General features: G+C 45.5%; 1 protein-coding gene across 1 annotated transcript; it reads right to left on the bottom strand.

Moving 5' to 3' along the window:
• Positions 1-857: 857 nt before the first annotated feature.
• CPEB1 (cytoplasmic polyadenylation element binding protein 1) lies at positions 858-24146 on the bottom strand. The gene is made up of 11 exons (XM_058156358.1): positions 24011-24146; positions 23552-23743; positions 11176-11393; positions 10189-10438; positions 9968-10081; positions 8189-8278; positions 6214-6350; positions 4569-4767; positions 3519-3613; positions 2506-2586; positions 858-2297 (listed from the first exon to the last, which is right to left on the bottom strand). Exons 1-11 carry the CDS (start codon positions 24090-24092, stop codon positions 2187-2189), a joined length of 1569 nt encoding a protein of 522 aa, XP_058012341.1. The 5' UTR covers positions 24093-24146; the 3' UTR covers positions 858-2186.
• Positions 24147-26187: the final 2041 nt, after the last annotated feature.

Genomic DNA, 26187 nt, shown 5'->3' with positions numbered 1-26187 from the left:
TTGGCAAAACAGCTCAGTTCAAATTGGATCTGACTGAGGAGGCGGCTCAATAGAAGCAACTCACTGAGGACTAGGAGCATAGGCTTTCCAAGCAGAGGGGAGACCTGCGGGCGTGCAAGACTAGGTACAGGCGCCTGGAGGCTCAGCGAGATGAGATGGTCAGCCAGTTCCAGGCCATAATGCAGTCCCACTGGAACAAGGCCCTTTGGCTCTTCGCCACTCACTAGTGGTGCTTCCCTCCAGCCTTCGCCCAAAGCCGAAGCAGACCCCAAGTCGGAATTTCTGCCCCCCTCCAACCCACCCAAAAAGACCCCAAAGGGGGAGACTCCTGCAGCAACACAAACGTTCATTGCACGTATCTGTCCCAGGGTCGGTAATTTGAGGACCCCTGATTTAGTGCAATATCAAAAGTGCAAATAATTTTTTTGCGGACCACCAACATTTTCTCACGGACCACCAGTGGTTCACGGACCGCCAGTTGGTGACCGCTGCCCTAAATGGATGCAAATGACCAGCTGTCTTCAAGGAATATAAATCCTTCCATTCCCCACCATCCAGTCAGAGCGGAAGAAGCTTCTTGGACGAGAAGCGAAACGCCTTCAAAAGAAAAAAGTTAAGTCCAGTGGCCTTCTGAAAAAAGAACCTTTGTGTCTCAGCAACAGAGATTTTGGGCTCGACTGTGGTCGTAAAGTCGAGGATCATCTGTGCACAGACGGCAATTGCCCAGTCTCTTTCAACCCGCAGCCCTGAAAAAACACCACCAGCCAGAGGTTCTGCTGCAACGTGTTTTATTATGTGCCAAGAACTACATCACAGCTTACTCCACACAACTGTAGGAGAATGCAGTCTTGCCCGCATATGCTACAATGAGGTAGACTTCACATACTGCTTCACAACAACCCCACAAAGAGCAGCTGGAATATGCAACATGAGCTCAGCAGGAAAAAGGGAGAACTTAGAACATTCGTTCTTTGGCACACAGCTTTTCCAAGAGACAGGGGGGTGGGGGAGGGAGGAAAAAACCCAAAAATAAAACAAAATCAAAACTTCAACTCCCAGCGCAAAATCGGTGGGGCTGCTCCCACTGTGCCCGAGGGGGCTGTCCCTCTAAAACAGAAAAGGGTTCCTCGTAAAATCTTTGCTGGCCCGACCCAGCGCAGCCCTTACCTCCGCTCAAGATATAAAAAAAGAAAATTGAAGTCTTGTGGACTTTTGTGATTAAAAACCTTTTGTCAAGCCCCCTGTAGTGCAACTTAAAAGTGCAACGAACTATATACAGCAGATCAAAGATCCATTTATCCGGTCCAGTTTCAAAATCCAAAATATCCTGTCCTTCTTGGGTTGCAAATACTGCTATTCACAACTGGGAATTATTATTATTATCGTTGTTGTTGGTTTTTTTTTTCTTCTTTTTTTTTTAAACTAACAGCTCCCAGAAATAAGTTGCAAGGATGTTAAAAGCTGCCAGGAAAGAAAAAAATCTCATCTCAAACGGCTTAAAAACCATTTCAAGAGTGTAAAAAGGAACCGGTAAAAATCCTGGCGCGTAAAATATGAAATATGATTTTGGTTTCAAGTGAAGAACAAAGTCTTCTTGTTGTTACAGTAAAAAACACCAGCTGAACATCCAGTTTATTCCGTTCAGATGGGAAAGGGGAGGGGAGGGGAGGGGAGGGGAGGGGAGGGAAGATTAAACGAATGGAAAGGCACTGTATGGCAACTGCAAACAAAGTGGAGCCAATGAGAACTGCATTATTATGCATTCTACCATCAGTATTGCAAGAAATGTAAAAAAACGGCCCTTTGATAAATAAGAAATTTGAAGGCATCTGCGTTCAATACCTTCTTCAACCTATGGTCCCTTGATGCTTCTCCTCAGCAAGCAAGGAACCAAAGTCTGGGAACTGCAGAATTGTTTCGAGGGGCCCTCCCCTCTCAAAAACTCCCAAACAAACCCCCCGACCAAAAAAAAACACACAAAAACAAAACTTCACTGTGCATTAGTGCAGAAACAAAGAAAAGACCAGCCAAGTGCAAAGGTGAAGGCAAGGTTCCCCCGTTAGTCCTTCCGACGGGCATCTCCCCCAGCCTGGGTGTGGCACCAACTAGGATCGGTGGGCTTTCTCTTCCCTAAGTCAACGGAAGAGCTTTGCCCGGCAAACAGGAGCAGCTCGCCGACAACTGCTCTAGCTGGCGTCACGGCTCTTCTGGTTACGCATCAATGGACGGTGGTGGTGCAGGATCTCCATGGAATGTTTCCAGTGCCAGCAAGAGCGGCAGAAGTATTTGAAGCACATCTAGGTGGGACCAAGAAGATCATGAGAAGGTCGGTCTGAAGCCACTTTATAACTAAAGTCCTGCTTTTTTATGCTGAAAGCAGATACACGTCAGACTCTTTTTAATACGAAACGCTTACTATTATACCATAGTAGAACAAGGGTAATAAAAAGGGACATCCCTTCTTACCGGATTTTCAGGCCAAGGATGGAAAAAGGAACGTATTACCTGATCTCTACAGAAGAAAGGACCCGGCTGAGCTCTGCAAATCTGACACATGGCATCTTCCAGATACGGATCAATCTGAACCTGTAGAGAGAGAGAAAAGGAAATTCATCCCTTCTGAATGTAAGCATGTAAGAAAAGGGGGACACAGCCCGTTGGTTTAATTCAACAGAATAAAGAGGTGCTGCTTTGGGAAATGATCTGCAAACCGCAAACGGTCCCATCACCCATATTATGAAATATTCACAGTAGATTATGTATAATTTTAGAATAGAATAGAATAACAGAGCTGGAAGGGACCTTGGAGGTCTTCTAGTCCAACCCCCTGCTTAGGCAGGAAACCCTACACTACTTCAGACATCTGGTTGTCCAATCTCTTCTTAAAAACTTCCAGTGTTGGAGCATTCACAACTTCTGGAGGAAAGTTGTTCCACTGATTAATTGTTCTAACTGTTAGGAAATTTCTCCTTAGTTCTAAGTTGCTTCTCTCCTTGATGAGTTTCCACCCATTGCTTCTTGTTCTACCCTCAGGTGCTTTGGAGAATAGCTTGACTCTCTCTTCTTTGTGGCAGCCCCTGAGATATTGGAAGATTGCTATCATGTCTCCCCTTGTCCTTCTTTTCATTAAACTAGACATACCCAGTTCCTGCAACTGTTCTTCATGTGGTTTAGCCTCCAGTCCCCCTAATCATCTTTGTTGCTCTTCTCTGCACTCTTGTATTCTTTTTGCTGACTCTCTGTTAGTCTTGGTACTTGGGGAATGCAAAGCCTGACAGTTTTAGTATACACTGTCTCCCTGTGTCTTGCATTAATTTTGTTCTAGCTTGTAACTGTTTTTAATGGTTTTGTTTCAACACTCAGAGTCTCTTGCTTGAGGTGAGTGGCTATAGAAACTACATCAATAATGGTGAATATTAATGGTATTAATTTACTCCAACCAGGATCTCTACTCTGACTTTACAGATGGACTTGCCATACTACAAGTTTCAGTGTCTCCACACTATGAAGCGAGTTACCTTTTTTGTAAACTTCGTTGTTTTGATCTCCACAAATGCAGCACTGACTGCTTTCAAATAGCTACGCTGGTTGTTAAAAGTGACACGTCCAGATCCTGGAAACAAGTCAGTTTATTAGTACAATAAGACTGAGTGGCAGATCAATAACAAAGCTTTATGAGCCAGCCTGCCCGGGACATAAGGGGTCTGCCCTATTGGAGTGAGAGAAGAAAGAGTGGATTCTGAGCAGTATCTGTTTAGACTCAGATAGACAGATGACGAATGAAAAAAAAAAGTTTGTTTCAGGAATTGAACCGTAGCTTATTTCTGTACAAAATGTCCTTATTGCACCTCTCAGATTAAGATTTAGATTGGAACTTGAATATTAATAAAATTTCACACTTCACAGCTGGCTTTTTTTTTTTTTTTGGTCCTGTTGAAATAGATTTTGGTTTTCTTAAGCACCAAGGATTAATTCAGGAAGACAACAGATGCATAGGTAAAAGTATTGCCAAGTCAACCCGAACTGAAAACAGATTTTGTCCATTTTTTAATAACATTCAATATGTCCAGTGCAACTGGGGGAGGAAAACCCGTTTTTAATTCTGCTCCGTTGTCAAGAATTGGCAAAGATCAACTAGAAAATAGCAATAGTGCTTCCATATACTGCTTCATAGTTCTTTATGGCACTCGATTTACAGTGTCAACATAACTGCCCCCAACAATCTGGGTCCTCATTTGACTAACCTTGGAAGGATGGAAGACTGAGTCAACTTTGAGCCGGTCAGGATCGAGCTGCTGGCAATCAGCAGAATTAACCTGTAATATTGCATTCTAACCACTGCGTCACCATGGCTCTTAACAAACTCATCCAGCTCCAATTCAATTACAATGACCACTAGCCAGCCCTTCTCTCCCACCCATGCTCACGACAGTCCAACAGTGAAACCAAGGTAGTTAAGTCTCTTATATTTCCCTCGACTTCCTATATGGGGAGTGCCACTGGTTCCACAAAGCCCCAGATGCCATCCCCACCGAAGGCACCGACCGCCAAGGACCGGCTTTACTTACCAATGGGATACTTGTGCTTGTCTGTGTCAATACCTGCATACACAACTCCACCAAACAGGTCATTGAGGATTCCTGCCAGGGCTTCTGCATTCAGCATCCCGTGAAGGGCTCCCACGAAGACCGTTTTCCCAGGGTCCAGCCTCTGAGTTGGGCTGCGCACAAAGTTGCTATCGGCCAAGACCCATGGGATCACCTGCACCTGAGAGCACAATGGTTAGCGCTGTTCAAGCCATCCGCACAAATTCCCACACCATCCTTTAAACCAGTGGTTTTCAACCTTTATAGTGCTGCGACCCCTTTAACACAATTCCCCACGATGTGGCGACCCCTTTAATACAATTCCCCACGATGTGGCGATCCCAACTGTAAAATTATTTTCATTTTGAATTTATCGCGCCTGAAGCCGTATTGGCTAGCGATCTGAACTGCTTGCGATTGCCTTGAAAACGGAGGCATTAAAGCGGAGACTCCTCCCCTATTAAGTTTATTGCGCCTGAAGCCAGATTAGGCTAGCGATTGGGAGTTATTGCAGCTGGCTTGAGAGCAAAGATTTCTCTCTTTTTTAATTCATCGCGCCTGAAGCCGAATTCGGCTAGCAATTTGAAGAGCCTGCAGCTGGCTTGTGGAGTCAACCATTGGAGCGCGATTCTTTGACTCGCAAGTATACTTCCCATATTTCCGATGGTCTTAGGCGACCCCTGGCAAATCGTCATTCGACCCCCAACAGGGTCCCGACCCCCAGGTTGAGAACCGCTGCTTTAAACCAAGCGCCAGGTAGCTCTGCGACTTCAATCCCCAGAATTCCCCAGCCAGCATCTCCCCTGTTATTGCCGGGCTCATTTGAGCTGCAAAAAACTAAGTCCGCTTGACTTGACCTCCCCAAATGCCATCTAAGGCTTGACTTATATGACCAGTCCTTTGGGCACAAACGACGCCTCTTTGTCTCCAGACGCTGCTTGGCAAATGCAGGCATTTGTACCTGCCTATGGTTTTAAGCACCAAAGATATTTGCAAGGTTCCACGTTTAAAGCATGCAACTAAGCGAAGTTCAGGATTTCACAATTTCACTTGCATGCAGACCCACGAACATCGTAAATAAAGGTAGTCCTCAACTTACGTCCACAACATTTCTGTTGTTGAGTGGGTCTTGCCCCATTTTACAACTTTTCTTCCTGCAGTTGTTAAGCGAATCGCAACGGTTGTTAAGTTAGCAACACGGTTGTTAAAGTGAATCTGCCTTCCCTGTTGACTTTGCTTGTCAGAAAGTGGCAAAAGGGAATCCTATAACCCTGGGACACTGTAATGTCATAAGTAGATTCCAGTTGCCAAGCCTCTGAATGACCATGGGGATGCTACAAAGGTCATTAAGGGCAGGGGGGGGAAAAAAATCATAAATCTCTGTTTTCAGTGTCATCGTAACTTTGAGCAGTCACTAAATGAAGGGTTGTTAAGTCAAGGACTACCAGCACGAAGATTAAAGTAACTTCTTCATCGCTGTTGTAACTTATGAATTGTTGTTCAATGAGGCAGCCACTAAGTGAGAACGAGCCATGTGCGTGTTGTGGACATGTTTGCGTGCAACCACTCATCTTAACCTGCTCATTTCATCTGCGCCTCGAGTTTGAGGCCAGACGGTTCCACTCACCTCCTTGCACCTCATTCTACGGCTGGACATCTTGAAGTAATATTCGCTCAGGCCGCTGGGGCTCAGCATATCACGGGAGCAATTTTGGAGCAAGGCACGAACAGACTTCTCAGATTCAAAAACTAGGTAGGCATAACCTACGGTTAAGAGAGAGAGAGAGAAGGGGAAGAATATAAGACTGCAGGACACATCTGTTCTCTTCTTCCCACATTCATCGTTAAGGATATTTAATATTAAGAAGTGCTTTGTTGTATATCGGAGAGAGAGAGAGAGACCCAACCGGTTCAACTCTTTTGGGAATATTCAGTAACACTTCCCCACAACTGATCATCGGAGGAAGCACAATACTAACAAGGATATTCTAATTAGATTAGTCCAGTGATTAAGGCACCAGGGTAGAAGCCGGGAGGACCATGAAATTCTAGTCCTGCCAAGGTTGAGAAATACTTTGCTGTAAAATGCTGTCAAGGAAAACAGGGGCAATTTATTCTCTCTAGCTCTTGAGTAGAGGACAGGAACCAATAGGGGAGCTTTAAACAGGGGTGGAATCCAACAGGTTCTGGAGAACCGGTAGCGGAAATTTTGAGCAGTTCGGAGAACCGGCAAGTAACACCTCTGGTTGGCCCCAGAGTGGGGTGGGAATGGAGATTTTGCAGTATCTTTCCCCTGCCACACCCACCAAGCCACACCACACCACGCCCGCCAAGCCACAGAACCAGTAGTAAAAAATTTGGATTTCATCACTGCCCAAACGTCTTGACTAAGAGAAGCATTTACTAATGGAATTGTCCCTGTTGCATCACTGGAGGTTTTCAAGTCTCAAGACTGGGTAGCTGCTTTGTCTGGAATGGTTTCAGGGTTCCTGCTCTGGACAGGAAGGGTTTGTAAAGCAATGTAGAAGGAAGGTATAAACAGGTAAGAAGGGAGTTGCCGAAAAGATCCTGTGATGGAGAGAAGCGTGGGAAAGCAATTGATAACCACACCTTGATTTTGGTTCAGGGCTCAGGCAGGGACAGAGGGAAACCTGGGCAGGCTTTCCAAGGTGGATGCGAACCCTTCAAAAGCAGGTAGGTCAAGAAACAGGATTCCAGGAATATCCTTGATTGGCAGTCTAGGAAAAATGGAATCCTGAAAGCCTGCCCAAGATTATTTCTCTCCATCCCACTTTATACCATGAATTGTGGTGGCGCAGTGGTTAGAATGCAGTATTTGCAGGCCAAATCTGCTCACTGTCAGGAGTTCGATCCCGACTGGCTCAAGATTGACCCAGCCTTCCATCTTTCCAAGGTGGGTAAAATGAGGACCCAGATTATTGGAGGCAATATGTTGGCTCTGCAAACTGCTTAGAGAGGGCTGTAAAGCACTGTGAAGCAGAATATAAATCTAGGTGCTATTGCTATACTGAACAAAATCAAGGCATTGGGCACTTTTGAGTTTCTTCCTCACACTTCTTCTTTCTTTGGGCTGCCTGATTTCCCCCCCCCCTACAAACGGTACCCTCCTTAATGGCCCTCTCCTTCCTTTTCCAAGCTCAGTGTCCTATATTCCTTGTGAGCTTGGACCAGATCTTCAAGGCAGTGGTGGGTTTCAAAAATTTCCGCCAACGGTTCGCGCGAACTGGCTGAATACCACCTCTGCTCCAAGGTGCCTTCTCACCTAGGATTTTAGGATAATGTGGTCCTGATGCCCGTGAAGGGGACAACTGTTGAGGGCACCCGGGCTCCCTCTCCCCCTGCCCCCCCCCCAAAGTCCTGCTGTCCTCAGCCCTGAATAGCTTCAGGTGTGCCGTTTTCCCTAGGCAAAGTGGAGAAGGTGGTGAAAGGAAGCACCTGTGCACCAGGAGGAGGCCGCCCACCTACGGTGCTCTCCTTGTCCGTCACCAGCATGCATTCATGCCCAGGAGCCCTCAGTGGTCTATACGAAGCATGGATAAAAAGAATTCCTACCATGTCTGTATTACCTTTAGGCATATTACCTTTGGGAGGGCAGCGGGGATGCTTGCTATCCTTACCAGGCCACTCCACTCTCAGCGAGCCAAACACACGGAAGGTGCTGATCAGACCCGCTGCGTGGAAGAGACGGACTTCGTTAAGATAGGAGGAACACCAACAAAACCCAGTTTCCCCACTCTGACCCCGCGAGGAAGGATAGGGGGAGGACGTTTCTATACCCCTTGCCCCAGTGATGGCAAATACCTAATGCAAGATTAGTTGGGCCACGGTGTGGCTCAGGCTGTAACAAGCCTGTTATTAAAACACAGCTGCCTGCAATTACTGCAGGTTCTAATCCCACCAGGTCCAAGGTTGACTCAGCCTTCCATCCTTTATAAGGTAGGTAAAATGAGGACCCAGATTGTTGGGGGGGGCAATAAGTTGACTTTGTAAATATACAAATAGAATGAGACTATTGCCTTATACACTGTAAGCCGCCCTGAGTCTTCGGAGAAGGGCGGGATATATAAAAAAAAAAATGACCGCTCGCTTAGCAATCATTCCAAGTTACGATGGCACTGATGTGACCGATCCTTGAAACTGCGACCACTGCGGTGTCCCCCCATGGCCACTTGATCACAATCCAGGTGCTTGGCAAACTGGCATGCATTTATGATGGCCGCAGTCTCCCACAATCAAGTGATCAAAGTCACTGGGGGAGCCAGCAGGAAATCACAAGTTGTGATCGCAGCGTCCTTGATCCATTTCCTTCACCATCACTTCTGGAACCGCCGTCATAAGCAGGGCACGTTCATGAGAGCTTTCACTTTATGACCGTGCTGCTCAACAATGGAGTTGCTGGTTCCAACTGAAACCACTAAATGGGGACTACCTCTATGGCACGCATGCCCGAAATGGCGCGTGCAGCCATGTCCCCTGGCACATGCGGCGTTGCTCGTTCCTCTTCTGAGTTTCTGGCGCACATGTGCGTGCAAGGATCAGCTGGTCTTTTTGCTTGTGGCAGTGTCGTAAACTAGAAGAGCTGGTCTTCCGTTTTCCTGCATGATCATACACGCCAGACGACTGTCGCGTGCGCATGTGCGCCAGAAGCCCGGAAGAGTACCTGGCTGGAACTGGAAGTTCACTAGCTTCAACCAGAAGTTCATTTTCAGGTGCACGTATGCGCCCTGGGCAGCTCCTCTTCCAGGTTGTGGCCCAGGCGCGCGCACGCCCCCTTTTCGGCACTTGGTGCTGAAAAGGTTCGCCATCCCTGCTCTATGGCTTTTGTTGGACCTAAGAGACTTCCTGGGTTTCTGAAGCTTTTAGGCCTTAACTCCTGAGGGTTCGGTGACCCTCATGAAGTTGCAAAATTAAATGTAAAACCACAAAAGCGATTCTAGTTTTTAAAAATGGCCAAGTTTGCAATACTGCAGCATGAGACCTCAATGTTGAGCATGCTAACCCCAATGAGACTTCTTGGCCACTGAGAAACCTTTGGACACACCTTGACTCATCTTGGAAAGCCATACCAACCAGGGGTGAAATGCTCCCGGCTCGGATGATTCGGTAGCAATGGCGGTGGGTGGTTCGGAGAACCGGTAGCAATGGCGGCGTAAGGCTCCGCCCACCCATCCAGGTGTCGTTACTTCCTGGTTTTAAGTTTGGAAGCGCCTGAACTTCTGAACCAATAAGGAAGCTAAGTAGATTTCACCCCTGCACACCACAAGTTAAGAACTATCGTGGCACATCTTTAACAGGACACCCAAATAGGGTCTTTTAAAAAAAACACACGAAAGGAGCACAAGAGCTGTCAAGGAACTCACCTTCGGTGATGTCCCAGGGAACACCTCCTAAAAACACCTTGCAGGAGTAAACGGGGTTTTTGTAGTTTCGAGGTGGGAGCTGCCCACTCCAAGTGCAGGTTGCCTCGTTCACAGCTGAAGACAAAAGCCACAGAAGAGTTTCATCTATGAGGTGGGGAGAGTGGTGGGAATTCTTACCTGGCCTCTCTGGTCATCCCTCGCACAGTCCAGGTTTGGCTCACCTGCAGCTTGCTTGTGGAGCCTGGCTTCTCTTTCTATGCTGAAGGGATCTTCTGGGGAGTCAGTGATGTTCCAGGATGGCCAAGAAGAGGCCCCAGGCCACTGCTTGGACAAGGCGGCTGGAGTGGAGGAGGCGACAGCAGCCAAGGCAGCCTGCTCTTGATCCAGGCGAGACCCCGCTCCATTCAAGGAATCTCTGGTGATGCCTCCGATAGGCAGGAATGGCAGAGGTGGTGAGATACGGAGACTTGACTGCAAAAGACGGTCATCAGAGGCACCGTGGAAAAAAAATAATAATTCACATTTGGGAAGAAACTGGAAAGGCAGCAACACACCCAGCCTCACACCAATGCGAGAATTAAACTCCCACTAAATTCAATCTTCAATGAGTTCAAAATGTGGCGTGTGGCTCACCTTTTGGCTTGGGGGGAGGGGGTCAGGTTATTTAAAGCAGGAGTCTCCAACCTTGGCAACTTTGAGACTTGTGGACTTCAACTCCCAGAATTCCTCAGCCAGCTTTGCTGACTGAGGGATTCTGGAAGTTGAAGTCCACAAGTCGCAAAGTTGCCAAGGTTGGAGACCTCTGATTTAAAGGACCACCCTTCCTGCTTACATCTATCCAACCCACCACAATGGGGAGACACATTATGAGTTTCCTCTCTTAAAGAAGATCCATCTAGTGCAGGGATGTCCAAACTTGGCCCCCTTGAAAAGTGGCGGACTTCAACTCCCAGAATTCCCCAGCCAGCAACCTGCTCATATTTATAGATCATGCTGTTTGAGAAGCTGGGTGGGGCGACATTCAGAGTATAAGACGCACCCAAATTTTCACCCTCTTTTAAGGTGGGGGGGGGAAGGAGTGTGTCTTATACTCCGAAAAATACGGTAATTAAAGCAAGTTTAAGCACAACTCGAGAAGTTCTACCTTCCTTCCACCTCCGTCCCTGAAACCACGCGCAAGAAAAAAAAAATATCCATGGCTTCCTTACGATCAGATCTGAAAGGTGGTCAGACCCAGAGCTGAATCCACTGGTGTCAGAATCGGAGGGGCTGCTGGACCGTGAATAGAGAAGGGAACGGCTGCTGTCCAAGCGGGAGGCCCTCAAGGTCGGAGTTGGAAGGTTCTCGCTCAGCTCTGAGCCGATGGGATCCAGTGGCAGGAAGCCCAACGACGGCTTCCCGAAAGGATTGCTGAGCATGTTGAGAACTGCAAAGCAGGACAGAAAAGGTGGTGAATGAAGAGTTCCTAGAGCGGCACGTAAGAGTTCCTAGAGTGGCACAGAACGTCAGCTTCCTTCAAACTCAGCTATCTTTTGGGTGCGGGGGAAAAAAAAGAAGAATTGAAAGGAAGAAATCCATTATGGGTTTGCATTAAGATGTACTAGGAAGCAGAACTGCTCCTGATATTTATCTAGGTCCATTCTTAGTCATCCAAGTCAGGGTTTGTCCCAAAAGTGCTTTTTTCCCCCAACAAGCAATTAGACTTTCTTGGTTTTTCTTTGAAGACATTTCGCTTCTCATCCAAGAAGCTTCTTCAGCTCTGACTGGATGGTGAGCAATGGAAAGATTGATACTCCTTGCAGACAGCTGGTCATTTGCATCCTTTTAGAGGGTCATCAAGGCCACTTAGAGGTTTGTCTGCATCACCTTGAGGAAATTCTTCCATTCCCAACCATCCGGTCAGAGCTGAAGAAGCTTCCGGGATGAGAAGCGAAACATCTTCAAAGAAAAACCAAGAAAGTCCAGTTGCCTTTTGAAGGAGAAAAAAAGAAAAAAGCCCCTTTGGGACTTCCAATATTTAATTTACACCTGTGTTTTTCAAACCTTGGCAGCTTTCAGACATCTGGACTTCAACTCCCAGAATTCCCCAGTCAGCAGTGCCAGGTGATTTGCCTCTAAACCAGGGGTCTCCAACCTTGGCAAGTTTAAGCCTGGAGGACTTTAACTCCCAGAATCCCCCAGCCAGCTTTGCTGGCTGGGGGATTCTGGGAGTTGAAGTCCTCCAGGCTTAAACTTGCCAAGGTTGGAGACCCCTGCTCTAAACAAACTCACTCTTCCCCATTCTTGGAGAGGTTAAAAAAAAACAAACCCATCTGACTTCATTAAGCATTGCCTTAAATTTGCCTCCATTTTGGCTGGTTGAATTTTATCAGCCCTCGACGCCGGTTCTCAAAATGCTAAAAAATGCAAACAAGGCTATACAAGGAGTCCCTGACTTTTACAAGTCTTTGTTTAATGGCCGTTCAAAGTTACGACACTGACAAAAAAAAATCGATTTATGGCCGTTTCTCATTCTTGCGACCGTTGCGGGATCTCCAGGGTCACGTGATCAAAATCCAGGCACTTGGCAACCGGCATGTATTTATGACGGTTGCGCTGTTCCGCGATCACGTAATAAATCGCTATTTGCCACTTCCCAGGGCTGAGTCAATGGGGAAGCCAGGTTCGCTTAGTGACTGATGGTTCGCTTAGCAACTGCAGTGATCCACTGAACAACTGTGGCAAAAAATGTAAAATGGGACAGAACCGATCTTACAACTGCCTTACTTAGCAATGGTCATTTTTTGGGTCAACTGTGGTCATGAGTAGAGTAGAGTAGAGTAGAGTAGAGTAGAGTAGAGTAGAGTAGAATAGGAGCTAGAAGGGACCTTGGGGGTCTTTTAGTCCAGCCCCCTGCTGAAGCAAGAGAACCTATACTATTTCAGATAAGTGACTAACAGAGTTGGAAGGGACCTTGAAGGTCATCTAGTCCAACCCCCTGCTCCCACAGGAGACCTGTACAAGGGATTTGAACCACTGAACTGCCGACCTTTCTGACTGACAGTGTCTTAGCCGCTTGAGCCACCTAGTCAGGCTGTCTAGATTAGGAATACCTGTATTTGTCTTGATAACTCCGGGATATCTGACGCATTTCCATCCAACTGATCTGTCTGGCCTGCCATTGGTATCTTACATTTCCTCATTTGTTAGTCTCAACCTGGTTACTGCAAACCACTGGTTTCAGCAGTGTCACCTGTAACGCTGTAAACCCGCAAGCCACCATCCTGAATTTATTCGACTTCTCAGCTTAGAAAATCTTTGGAAGCTGATGGATAAAATCTGTTTTACAGCCGGCCCTCCCACTCTTGGGGGGAAAAAAACACATTCCCTCCTACACACCACTGTCTTTTCTACAATCACATGGACCAATCACCAGACGTACACTAAAGGCTGTGTATCACAGCCAGAAGCTTGTGCACCTTTATTTGAAGAAGAAAAAAAACCACACACACACAGCCAAAGAGGCTGGCATTCCCCATCCATGTTTCTCTAACAAAGAGGTTGACACAGGCATGTTGCATTGACACACGCACACACAAACTCCAGGGCAAAAATAATACACAAAAATCCTTGCACCACGTTGGGCTAAAGAAGAGAGGAGATGCCACACTGATCTACAGGGTCAGAAGGTTTAAATTGGACCTTTCAAAAGACGGTTTCTATAGCCCTTAACGATGTCAGACGGGCGTTTCTCATATTTGTGACCGTCTTCAACGAACATCCCGCTTAAGAACTTGGCTGACAAGAGATGAGAGAAGATCCAAGCAGGAGCTGTTTGTACAACGTGCAATAAACAAGGCAATGTTTCTTATGTATTCTGGAATCAAATCATGGATTTAAGGACGTCAACAAGTGAGCCTTCTTAGCTGATGCTATGAGAATTAACTTCCAGTACAAATAGTCTTCGGCTTGCAATAGTTCGTTTTGTGGGCGTTCAACAGCGCTGAAAAAAAAGTGATTTATGACCACTTATCACACAACTGCGACCGCTGCAGCATCCCTATGGTCACGTGATCAAAATCCAGACCATTGGATGACTCATGTTTATGACGGTTGCAATGTCCCCAGGTCACGTGATCCTCTTTTGCGATTTCCTGACAAGCAGAGTCAATGGGGGAAAGCTGGATTCACTCAACAACCGTCTTAACCAGCTTAACAACGGCAGCAATTCAACTTAACAACCGTGGCACAGGAGGTCGTAAAATGAAGCAAAATTCACTGAACAAATATTTCGCCTAGCAACAAAAATCTGGGGCTTGATTGTGGTCGTGACTCAAAGACTGCCTCTATTTCATGACTGCCAACTTCGGAAGCCTCCTAAGATCACGGTGGCAAACAAAACGGAACTGACCCCAGGGAATAACTTTCGGGGGGGAAAAAAATAAATATTCCCTTTCAGGTATTCGAGGTCACAGAAAGCCAACCGAGTCTCACTGTAAACATCAGGAAACCCAAGAGATTTGCAGAGATTGCTGGAACACCGTGAGCCGAGAGGGGCTCGGATAAATAATTCTTCCGAGACAAGTTACTGTGCAACTGCTATATTAGCAGTTTGTTTATTTTTAGATGTTAATGAAACATGCTGTGCTTCAAGATCTAAAGGTAGGAACCGACACCCTTTTGTCAGCCAGAAACTGCAGAAACTACATTCAGGGGGAGGTAGAAGCATTGACCAGGGAGGCACCTTGGAGGACTTCTCGTCCAGGGGTCTCCAAGCTTGGCGACTTGAAAGACTTGTGGACTTCAACTCCCAGAATTCTTCAGCCAGCAAAAGCTGGGAGTTGAAGTCCACAAGTCTTAAAGTTGCCAAGCTTGGAGACCCCTGTTTTAGTCCAACCCCCTGCTCATGGCAGGAATCCTTATATGAGGAGTCCTTGGTGCTTATATAGTCCTTATATATAATTATATACTCCTACCCTCAAAACGACGGTATAGAGCACTGCACAACAGAACAACAAGACACAAGGACAGTTTTTTCCCAAAGGCCATCACTCTGCTAAACAAATAATTCCCTCAACACGGTGAGGGAATTATTAAGGGCCGCGGTGTGGCTCAGGCTGTAAGAAGCCTGTTATTAAACACAGCTGCTTGCAATTATTGCAAGTTCAAGTCCCACCAGGCCCAAGGTTGACTCAGCCTTCCATCCTTTATAAGGTAGGTAAAATGAGGACCCAGATTGTTGGGGGGGGGCAATAAGTTAATTTTGTATATAAAAATACAAATAGAATGAGACTATTGCCTTACACAATGTAAGCCGCCCTGAGTCTTCAGAGAAGGGCGGGATATAAATGTAAATAAATGTAAATAAATAATAAAAATAAACACTGTCAAACTATTTACTAAATCTGCACTACTATCAATCTTCTCATAGTTCCCATCACCAACCTCTTTCCACTTATGACTCTATGACTGTAACTTTGTTGCTGGCAATCCTTATGATTTATATTGATATATTGACCATCATTTGTGTTGTAAATGTTGTACCTTGATGAAGGTATCTTTTCTTTTATGTACACTGAGAGCATTTGCACCAAGACAAATTCCTTGTGTGTCCAATCACACTTGGCCAATAAAAAATTCTATTCTATTCTATTCTATATAAGGAGACCTTATATCAGTGATGGCGAACCTTTTCGGCATTGAGTGCGCGCTTGTCAGGAAGAGGAGCTGCCCAGGGGACATGCATGCGCTGAATAAGGTATTTCTGGTTTCCGGTGCATGCACACGTCAATCAGCTAGCTGGCGCCCATGCTCATGCCGGAAAACCAAAGATCAGCTCTTCCGGTTTCTGGAACTGCCTCACGCACAAAAGCCAGCTGATCGTCGCCTGCACATGCGCGCCAGAAACCCGGAAGAGGAACGAGCGACGCCGCGCATGCCAAGTGATATGGCTCCATGTTGCACTTCGGGCATGCGTGCCATAGGTTCGCCCTCATGGCGTTATATCATTGAAAAGATGCAGGTATGAAAGGACGCCTGGTATGAAAGATGGATCAACGAAGGGGGAGGGATAAGGCAGCACCTAATTTCCTGTCTACAATACAGTCCTTTCAGCAGCTCCAAGAAGTTTCCACCACCCATTTGCACTATTCAGGGGGCCACAAGGGCACAGATAAACCGCCAAGTGGCCTCAAGAGGTCTCAGGGACCAGATGACTGCAAAAAAATAAAATAAAATAAAATAAAAAAATCCTTCCATTCTCTCTCACCCCCCCCCCCCCGGCCAATCCTGCCAGAATCGGTGGGTTGTTATCTAACAAACATAGATTAATATTTTTTATGTGAATTAATTGTAAAACTGTACTTGCCGGTTACAAAAATGAAAAACAGCAAAATGAAACCAAAATATCGAGGGGGAGGGGGGGGAAAAGGTAAAAAGACAAATTAGGTTTTAGGAACAGAAACTCACCATTATGTGGGTTGCACAGTAACATTTTACAATGCCCTTCCATTACATTCCTAAGACACTTGGCAATAGCAAAATAATAAAAAAGATAAGTCTGTAAAAAAGAACGACAGCCTTAAAACCACAAGGTAATAAAAAAGCAATCTAATGCAATCAGAAGATTTAAAATGTGCAACTAAACCCTTGCAAGGGGTGAATTAAATAGCAGTCTAACTGCCCTTCCTTGCAAAGCCCCTACCTCACTCCAGATTAAAATTACTCTGATCTTTTCCAATATAAATGAGGCTATTTTCCCTCCTGTAACCATGGTGGGTGTGCGTGCGTGTGGATGTGTCTGTGTGTGTGTGTTTAAGATCCTACTGCAAAAAAGGTATCTAGAGTACAAATTTGTTTTCCCAGAATTCTATATCCACAATTCTTTGAATTCTGCAGCACCAACTACAGTCTGCATCAGGAGTTGTGTTGTGTAGACTTTAGGGAAGGATTGCTAGAATGCCAGTGCCCAACACAAGCATATATATCTATATCTATATCTATATCTCTATATATGTAGGTCTTTGGTTATTCGGGTTTTTCTCCCGTGTAAAATTGGAAGTGTCTTGGCGAAGTCTCATGCGTCATCTTCAGGCTTCAGCTTCGTGCTTCTGGGAGCAATGGTACGAAGCTGAAGCCTGAAGATGACGAATGAGACTTCGTTGAAACGTCGCCAAGACACTTCCAATTTTACGCGGGAGAAAACCCGAATAACCAAAGACCTACATATATAGATATATAGATACACACACATATATATATATATGATTTGTTTGAGCAGGGGATCGCTTAATGCCGTTCTTTTAGGTGTACAAACCGAGAAGTTTGATCCTAAGGCTGTGATGGCACACCTATGGCACGTGTGCCAGAGGTGGCATGCAGGGCCCTCTCTGTGGGCATATGCGCCATCACCAGCTGCTCTTTTAGTTTCAGGTGCGCCGGCCAGCTGGCCTTTGTGGGTGCCAGGGCGCCGGAAAACCGGCCCGAAAAACAGCTGAAAAATGGCTGAAAAAAACAGGCCATTTTCTGGGCTGTTTTCAGCACACCAAAAAAACGACCTGAAAAAGACCAAAAAACAGGCAAGTGCATGCCAGCTAGCTGGTCTTTGTGTTTCCGGCACACATACACACACGCACATTCCAGTTTCGGCACCGGGTGCCGAAAAGGTTTGCCATCACTATCCTAGGGAAACAGTCTTTCCGTATTCTTCTTATTGCATTCGCAACTCTCTACAGTCACTCTGAAATCAAAGGTTCCCGAAAAAAAACAGCAATCTCCATCAGAATAAAGCTGGGAAGGGACCTTGGAGATCTTCTAGTCCAACCCCTCTGCTCAAGCAGGAGGCCCTATACCGTTTCAGATAGATGGCTGGCTAATCTTTTCTTAAAAACTTCCAGTGAGGAAGTCCCTATCAAGCATCTATAGCACAAATGAGAAGCCACAGAAGAGCTAAGCCAACCCACGACAGGTTAAAAAAGAACGAATTTTCTACTGGACTGAAATAGATAGTTCTAGCAAGCTGGCGTATATATCCCCATGTCAAGATAGCAAACTTCGGACAACCTTGAAATTAACTTCCTTTCATTCCTTCCATCTCCACTCTAAAGGCGACCTAAGAAACTTGTCTTTTCCTCCCAAGCACAGCTCACAATTAAATTCAACCAAAATTATTTCACAGCGCAGAAAGCGAACAATTCAATATCACCGAAGACCAGCCACACAAAGCAAGCCAAGACGAACCAGGAGTTCTGCTCTTAACAGCCACAGCTTTAAGAAGACCCTTTAAATCCATCTTTAAGAAAACATCCTTCAGAATAAACCTGCGAGGAAACACAAAGGAACCCTCTTAACCGACATTTTCCAAAGACGTTATTAGAAGATGATGTCTCACAGCATCACTTCAGCATGCTCACTCTGGAACAGCCTCTCCCAGGAATAAAATTAAGCAGGTCTTTTTTATCTTCTGATTTATTTCTGTTGCTTTTGTCTATCTGCCACTCCCCAAGGCCAACTGCCCATCTATTAACACTTGTGACTCAGCTTTTCTTCTGAAATCTCCTCCTTGGAGTAAATTGGGCAGTAAAAAAGAGGGGGGGGGAATGGAAAATGTAACTCCCCTGTAGCGTAACCAACCGCAGAAGTTCAGAATTCATGGACTGCATTGGTTTCTCTAAGTCCCTACTACCCATTAGCAAACTTGGAGGGACACCCCTGCTGATAACAATTAATCTCCCCAGGACCTCACCCTTTGTACTCTTAAACAACGGATTGCAAAAATAAATAAATCAAAAAGTGGCTTTTATTAGAAAGCCAATGATAATTTTAAGCGGAGGAGCACTCAAAATGTTCTCGTCTTCACCACTGGTCACTTTGGGAGCGATGTGGTTTTCTGACATCAAAATGTCACAACCAAGTAGCAGATTAAAAATAATCATCTTGACAAGAGATGAGAATTGCTGTGTATCAGTTTCTCAATGAGGAGTTAGAAGGTTGTTGTTGTTGTGTTGTTTTTTTAAAAATAGCCTGTCCTATATCTATCCCATCCTATCCCAGGGTTCAAAAAGGATGCAACCCACTACTAAACGACAGTTTGGGAAAACAGTGTGTGAATAAACCCATAGTTGCATGATTCACAATTTTGACTGCTGCTGATGCATACTTAAGAGCCTTGATTGGATTCCCAACCTGCTCAAACTATATTACAAATAAAGGACTCCTTATTTTATTTACAGAAATAAATTCTGCATCTAATACTTCATTTAAGCATAAAATAGTAGGAAGAGAAGACAGTGGGTCTCTCTCTCTCTCTCTCTTTATGCATACTGACTACAGGTAGTTCTTGACTTACAATCTAGCAACCATTTTGAAAATGGCACTGAAAAATGTGACTTTTTTCACGCGAGGTCCTCACCCTTACGACCATTGCAGTATCCCCAGGGTCATGTGATCAAAATTCGAGCACTTGGCAACCAGCCCGTATTTATGATGGCTGCAGTGTCCTGGAGTTACCCGATCACCATTTGCGGCCATGCCAGCCAGCTTTCAACAAGTAAAGTCAATGGCAGAATCAGGAGTCACTTAGTGACTGTGTGATTTGCTTAACAACCACAGTAAAAATAAAACTGGACCCGGTGACATGATGACTTGTTTAACAACAGCATCACTTAAAGAGACCCAAATTCTGGTCAAAAAGGAATCAGGAGTCAAGGATTACTTATATAGAAATATAACAGTGTATACCCCAAAATAGGAGCATCTGTTTTCCCACATCTACGATACTGTTTGTTGATAATCTGAAATTATATCTCTTGTCTAAACATTTCTGGCTGGAGATGAGATTGCCACGGGGCAGAGGAGACAGACTGGAAACTCAAAATCGGGAACAAATTGTTTGCAGCATCCTTAAGAAATCATTGAAGTGGGAAGTGGATGGCCAAACAAAAATACAGACGGCCAAACCTGCAATCATTTGCAATGCAGTAAAACCAGGAGGCGATATTTATTTATATCCCGCCTTTATTATTATTTTTACAAGTAACTCAAAGAGGGCTACGCTCCTTCCCTATTTTCTCCACAACCACCCTATGAGGTGGGTTCGGCTGGTCGAATGTCACCCAGCTGGCTTTCATGCCTAAAGCAGAACTAGAACTCATCGTCTCCCGGTAAATAGCCAGGTGCCTCCATTATTAGACCGGGGGGGGGGTGCTTTTAATTTGCTTTATCTGTCTCCGCCTTTGACCTTCTGAAGCCAATGGCAAAGAGGCTTGGAGACATATGCTAATTGCTCCTAAGGTTACCAGCCTCCCCTGGAAGATGGGTACCAGGCTGTCTACTTTGGGCACCTTTTCTGCAGGGGAATACAACTCCTTGCCAGGGTATCTGCCAGCACCCTCCAACAATACTGGGCTTCAAGAGAAACAGCATGGCTGCACGCCCTGATTTAACACACACACACACACAAACACCAAGCTCCATCCTTTAAATCCCTGCTGGCCCCACCCAAGAAAGGCATTCGGATTTAGAAGAGTCACAACAGCCTACCTGGATTCCAAGCACATCCGAAGGCAAAGCCCGAGCACTCCGAGAGTGCAAATCAGCAATCGTATTTTTAGCCCGGTTGCAAACTTTTTGCACTCGCCAGCCAACTCCCTCAGGCTTGGTACAGCTGAGTCATTGTAGAAGCTTCTGAACTGCCCAGAGACCAAAGATGCTGCTTCCTTCCTTGGCAGGGGCATTCATCCCTACCCCACGAGCTGGGATCTCGACAAACCCAGGCAATGCTGCAGTTCTGCCAGCTGCTGCATCAAAACCCAGCAAGGGAGCTTCCTGCTGAAATCTAACTCCAGACCAGGCATCCTAAAGCTTTTGGCCAGAGGAGCTACCTTCTCAAAGGGAATTCTCCCTCTGCCCAATAATGCACAGGAGCATTTAGCCTCTCTTCCCCACGGATGGTCGTTTCCTCCCCCCCCCCCCCAATATTGCATCTGCATCCCCTCCGTTGCAAAGTCATTATATTTTATTTATTTATTTATTTATTTTGTCACAACAGTATATATAAACATAAGCATGAAATTAACTATATAATAATATATAAGCATATATATATATATATATAAGTATGTAATAACTATATTAATTGGATATAATGAAAGGAAACAATAGAACAGGAACGGTAGGCACATTTGTGCTCTTATGCATATATAGGGGGTGGGGCTGGAGAAAAAAAATAAACAGGTATCTACGCAGGATTTGGAACCTTGCACACTCCATACAGCCCACTACTAATTCCCAAGTGTAATACTTGGATTCGGAATTGGAATTCTCTCGTTTCCCAGATCCTGTTCAGGTACTTTTGATATCTCACCCCTACTTTTTTCCTTATCAGGGTGAGGTTTCTATGAAAGCTGCAGTCTTACAATGCAGCATGAAGTTGGATGAACAAATATAAACTCAGCTTCCGAGTTTGACATAGAAATCTGGTGCTACTCCTAACCCAATTCTCTAGCCAGTTTCTCTTAAACCGAGAAGGATGTTAAGTGTTAGGTTGAGCTGAACATGGGACGGCAAAGGGTTAATTCACTGTGCCCAATAATTCTTCACACGGAAGTATATTTAGTATCAGGGTCACTATATAGATCACGCCACGGTGCTAGAATAATAGAATTCAAATGCCAAAGGAATAGAAAGAGAGCATTCAACTATTTCTGCAATGCAATCATGTCTCTGGAATACAGTCTCAGACAATGAACGCCTTTAGACCGGTAAATAAAATTTAATTTTCCATCAGCTGGAACTGTGGAATTTGTCCATTTGATGTCAGAGCAGTTCTCTTCAAAGACAAAATGACAATTTGATAAATTGGAGTGCTGCTCACCCAGCACCGAAGCTATGCGCTTTTATAATTGGGCCAAAAGGATGGCTTACAGGAAATCTGAGAAAATTATTTTGAACAGACAGGGTTGGGAATTTTTCCTCTTCTTAGAAACCCTCAGTGCTGTCTACATGTTATTTAGGAGGTTTTTTCCCCCTCATTTCCTACTGTAAGAACTCTTTGACCCACATGGGACACGATGTTAAGGACAGGAAGAAGACCCTATTTTGATCTTAACTGACCAAACACCACTAACTTTTTCCCCGCAGGCCCTCTTAAAAAGCAAGACCTTTATTGTTTTATACATTCCCACGGTTGGCAAGTTCCAGTTTTGCCCCACCTCAAGATGTCTGCAGAAAGACCCAGCCCTAGCCTGTGTGACAACTGTACCCTACAGCAAGACAAGGAGTTAAAGATTACAATTAGCAGGTCCAAGACTTCTGAAACAACCAGGAGATGCCAAGAATGGCTAAGTGCAGCCTATTATAAAAGCCTTCTACAGACAGCCCCTGCCATTTAGACCCCCACCAGCCACAACCTGAGGCCAAGCTGACGAAAGGCTGCAGTTCAATTTGCCAATTCCAGACGGCTAATGCCAGCAATGGCAACAAAGAAGTGCAATTAGGTGTGGTTCTTCTCTACTCTCCATATCTGTAATCGTAGATAGCCTTGTAGAGCCGCAGCAAGACTTATGGCATGGCAGCATAAAATAGCTGGTCTTAGTCCAGTTACAATGGATGGGCACCAAGAAGCTTCAGCAGTCTAAGGGGCAGACAAGCGAGACTTTTTACTTAGCTCCTCCAAAGCCATTCAAAACCTATTTGAATTCATAGGTGGATGCCATAAGGGCTTGTTAACGGCCTAGCCAGTCCTCTAAAAATCCAACCAATGGTATATGTGGAGAGGTCCTGCCACAATACTATAGGTTCCCAACGTTCATCATGGATCCTGGAATATCCGGGATTGAGGCACAACACACGCCTTCACCACAATAGGTGTCTAGTCACTGTCCTTTGTAGAGTGCTACATTTTGACCAAGAAGGTCAAATGTGGGAAGCCAACGCCATATGGAACAGGTAAGATAAGCGTTCCATATTTTAGGGACAGCTTGGGTTTAAGGAAAAACTGAGCACAATCTTCTCTAAGAATAGAAGTACAAGTACATTAAAAAAATAAAATAAACAGCACACAAAAAGAAGAGTCCTGACCCCAGATCTAAGCAGCATTGTCACTCATCTCTTTAATGTTTAGCTCCAGAGCATCCAGTGAGCAACTATAAATATCCCCACAGTCTGAACACACACAACTACTAACCAGTCTAAATCTGCCTGGAATCACTTGGGAGTTAAGGACCGGATAAATAAATGCCAACCTTTCCATCGTCTCTATTACAACAGTCTGCATATACCAACCCATGTGCCTGCAGGACCATCCCCAAAAATGTGGCTGGAAAAAAAACTCGCTTCCAAATATTAACCCATATATTCTCTGTACTGCTGCAAACTTAGAAAGTTATGAGTCCTTATGGGTGGGTTTGTTAGGAAGGAAGGAAGGAAGGAAGGAAGGAAGGGAGGAAGGAAGGGAGGAAAGAAGGAAGGGAGGAAAGAAGGAAGGGAGGAAAGAAGGAAGGAAGAAAAATTGCCCGGGATCTGTTCATTCACCAAGACCGGCTACTGATGACAGAGCTGCAAAAGGCAATCCAGCAACTGTTGCTGTGCGTCAGCAGATTCCCTTACCAGACTGCGTGCTTGGCTGGGCTGCAGCATCTGTATCCTGGGTGCTCCATGGCCTATCCCACCCTGGCAGGCTGAGAGACTGCAATCCAAGGCACAGGTCGCTGGCGTCGGGCAAACCACGCGGAGACTCCTGGACAGAAGCGGGGAAGAGCATCCTGCTTGCGGTCCCTGTTCCCTCGGAGTCTGGAAACTCTGCTCAAACAGGAATTGGGGGCGGAGGGGGGGGGGAAAAAGAAACACAATGAAAAGCCAGAAGGACCCGCACAGGTGTTGGGGAGTTCCCCACCCAGCCCAATCTCGCAGCGTTCAAGGGATGCTTCCGCAAGCAGCGACTTCTCACATCCAGCCGGAGCGAAAGTACCATATGGCCTGTAAACAGAGCTCGCTTCTACCTTCCACCTTCCTATCCCGCCTGCACTACCGACTGGCCCAGCATGTGATTGAACTGCTGATGCTTACCGTGTGCCATAGACGTCACTCGGCCATGCAACACAACCACATCTTCGCTTAGTGGAGAGAGGTGGAGAGCAAACCTGCCCATGGGAATCTAGGCAGCATGCAGGAGGTGCAGCCGCCACCAGCCAGCCCCAGGAACGTCTCTCTTACAGCAGCGAGAGAGACGAGACGAGACGAGCCGGGGTTTAGCTAGCAGCAGTGCAAGGGAGGTGGCTACAGTCAGCCACCCCTCCGGCAACAGCTGTAGCAGAGCGGCAGCCACAGAGAGCGAGCAAGGAGAGATCACATTATCGGCTTGGTGCTCTCTCCTGGCCCCGCCCACGCCCCCCCAAAATTCTTTCCCCCCCCTCTGGAAAGCTTCCAGCTGCTGGCGCAGGCCCTCGAAGGCAGGAAAAAATGCAAAGCTTCACGATTCTGCTAGCATCATCTCTTTGCTTTAAACTTGGCAATCGGTTTCGCTGTCTGTTTGCATTGTTTATGACTACCTTTAAAGGGAGGGGGGATGGGAGATTCTTAGCTAGAAATTTGCCTTGAAAAGAGGGTAATGCCCAATATAGACGGTCATAAAAAGGGCACAGGGTGGAGGAAGCAGCCAGCACCCTAAAATCCTATTTTCTTCAACAACCATAGTCACAGATTTCTTACGGGTGTGTGTGTGTGTGGGTTGTCATCTCTCTCTGCTTGTGACTTCACCCAAACATGTTTATAAGAAAAAAAAATGCAGTGTTATTTTTCCAATTCCAGCATAATGCAGAGATGGGGTGGGAATTGGGCCACAGAGAGGTTATCTCCACTGCAAACCCCATTTTCTTTCCACAGCATCAGTATCACACACAGACAAGTTTCCTGCGCCATCCTCTGGGCTTGCTAAGAAAACAGACTTGCTTTCCCAGGTCTGGCCTGTTCTCCAGAAAAGCTCCTTCCAGGATTAGTTTACATTTTTGTAGGATGCAAAAGAACAGCCAGCGCAACCCTAGCAGGATGCGAAAGTCAGCTTATTGCAAATTGTGCCATTTGGGGTCAAGGGCAAACCCATGATGATCATTGATCTAAACTTGAAGGTTTGAGGTAAGTTAAAATGCTGCTTAAAATCTAGGATGCCTCTATGCAAAAGCTGAGTTGATTCAGAGCTCAGTTCTTAGCTGTCCCAAACATTAATGCAAAATAGATCTTCTCCTTGCCTTCAGAAAGTAAGCAAAGTTCCTGCCTTAAATCTTTAAACTAACATAGTTTGCTATCCTTGCAAGGCGGCCTGCTTTATGCAAAATTTTGCGAATGTTGGGCACTTCTAATTATGCCAATAGGAAATTTTTAAAAACCTGGTATAATCCCAATAATGTTCTTATCAAGAGTTTGCAAAGCTTAAGTTTCAACCCTCTTTTTTTTAAAGTTGCTATTAAAAGTTTAATTTAGGCTGCTGATCACCTTGACACCAAGGTTTGACTGAAATACAAGCTGCCTTCATGCATTACATTAAGCTATCATGTGTTTTTGCTTGGTGTAGTGTTGTATAAATCTAGCCCATTCTGTTAAGGCCAGGAGGCTAAAACACCAGCCAGATGCGAAGTTAACGTGATTTTGCTAGCTAGACTAAGGAAGACTTAATAGGGAGTTTCCAATCAGCAACATAATCTATTCTCTGATTACAGAAATCAAGTTAGCCATCTTGGCCAGTTCTATCATCTTTACCAGCCATTGTGGCTAATCATGGTTTATGGAGGCTTCTTCTAGTGAAAACAGCGCATTCTTTCAGGAACAGAAAGGGTGTATTAGCTTAGGAAAATATAGCAAAATGTTTAGTCATGCAATTCCCTCCAGCGTAACTTGGCAGGAATTATTCCCAGAAATGACATTTGAACTGACTTTTCCATTTTAGATCTTTAAAAGATGTCTCAGTGGTTCAATCAGAAAGTAGCCAGCAATGCTTCCTTTTTTATTGGATAGGAGCGAAGCTCATCCTAATAATACTCTGCCTGAGAATACTGGATGGGCCAGTATGGGTAGTCTCGACTTACGACCACAACTGAGCCAAAAATTTATGTTGCTAAGCGAGGCATTTGTTAAAAGAATCTTGCCCTGTTTTTATGACCTTCCTTGTCATGGATGTTAAATGAATCACTGCATTGTTAAGTGAATCACACGGTTGTGAAGCAGATCTGGCTGCCCCATGGACGTCGCTT

Source organism: Ahaetulla prasina, chromosome 13 (genome assembly GCF_028640845.1).
Source record: "Ahaetulla prasina isolate Xishuangbanna chromosome 13, ASM2864084v1, whole genome shotgun sequence".
In the NCBI taxonomy this organism is placed as follows: Eukaryota; Metazoa; Chordata; class Lepidosauria; order Squamata; family Colubridae; genus Ahaetulla; species Ahaetulla prasina.
The sequence above is the reverse complement of the archived record's forward strand: the minus strand, read 5'-3'. Positions and strand labels throughout refer to the sequence as shown.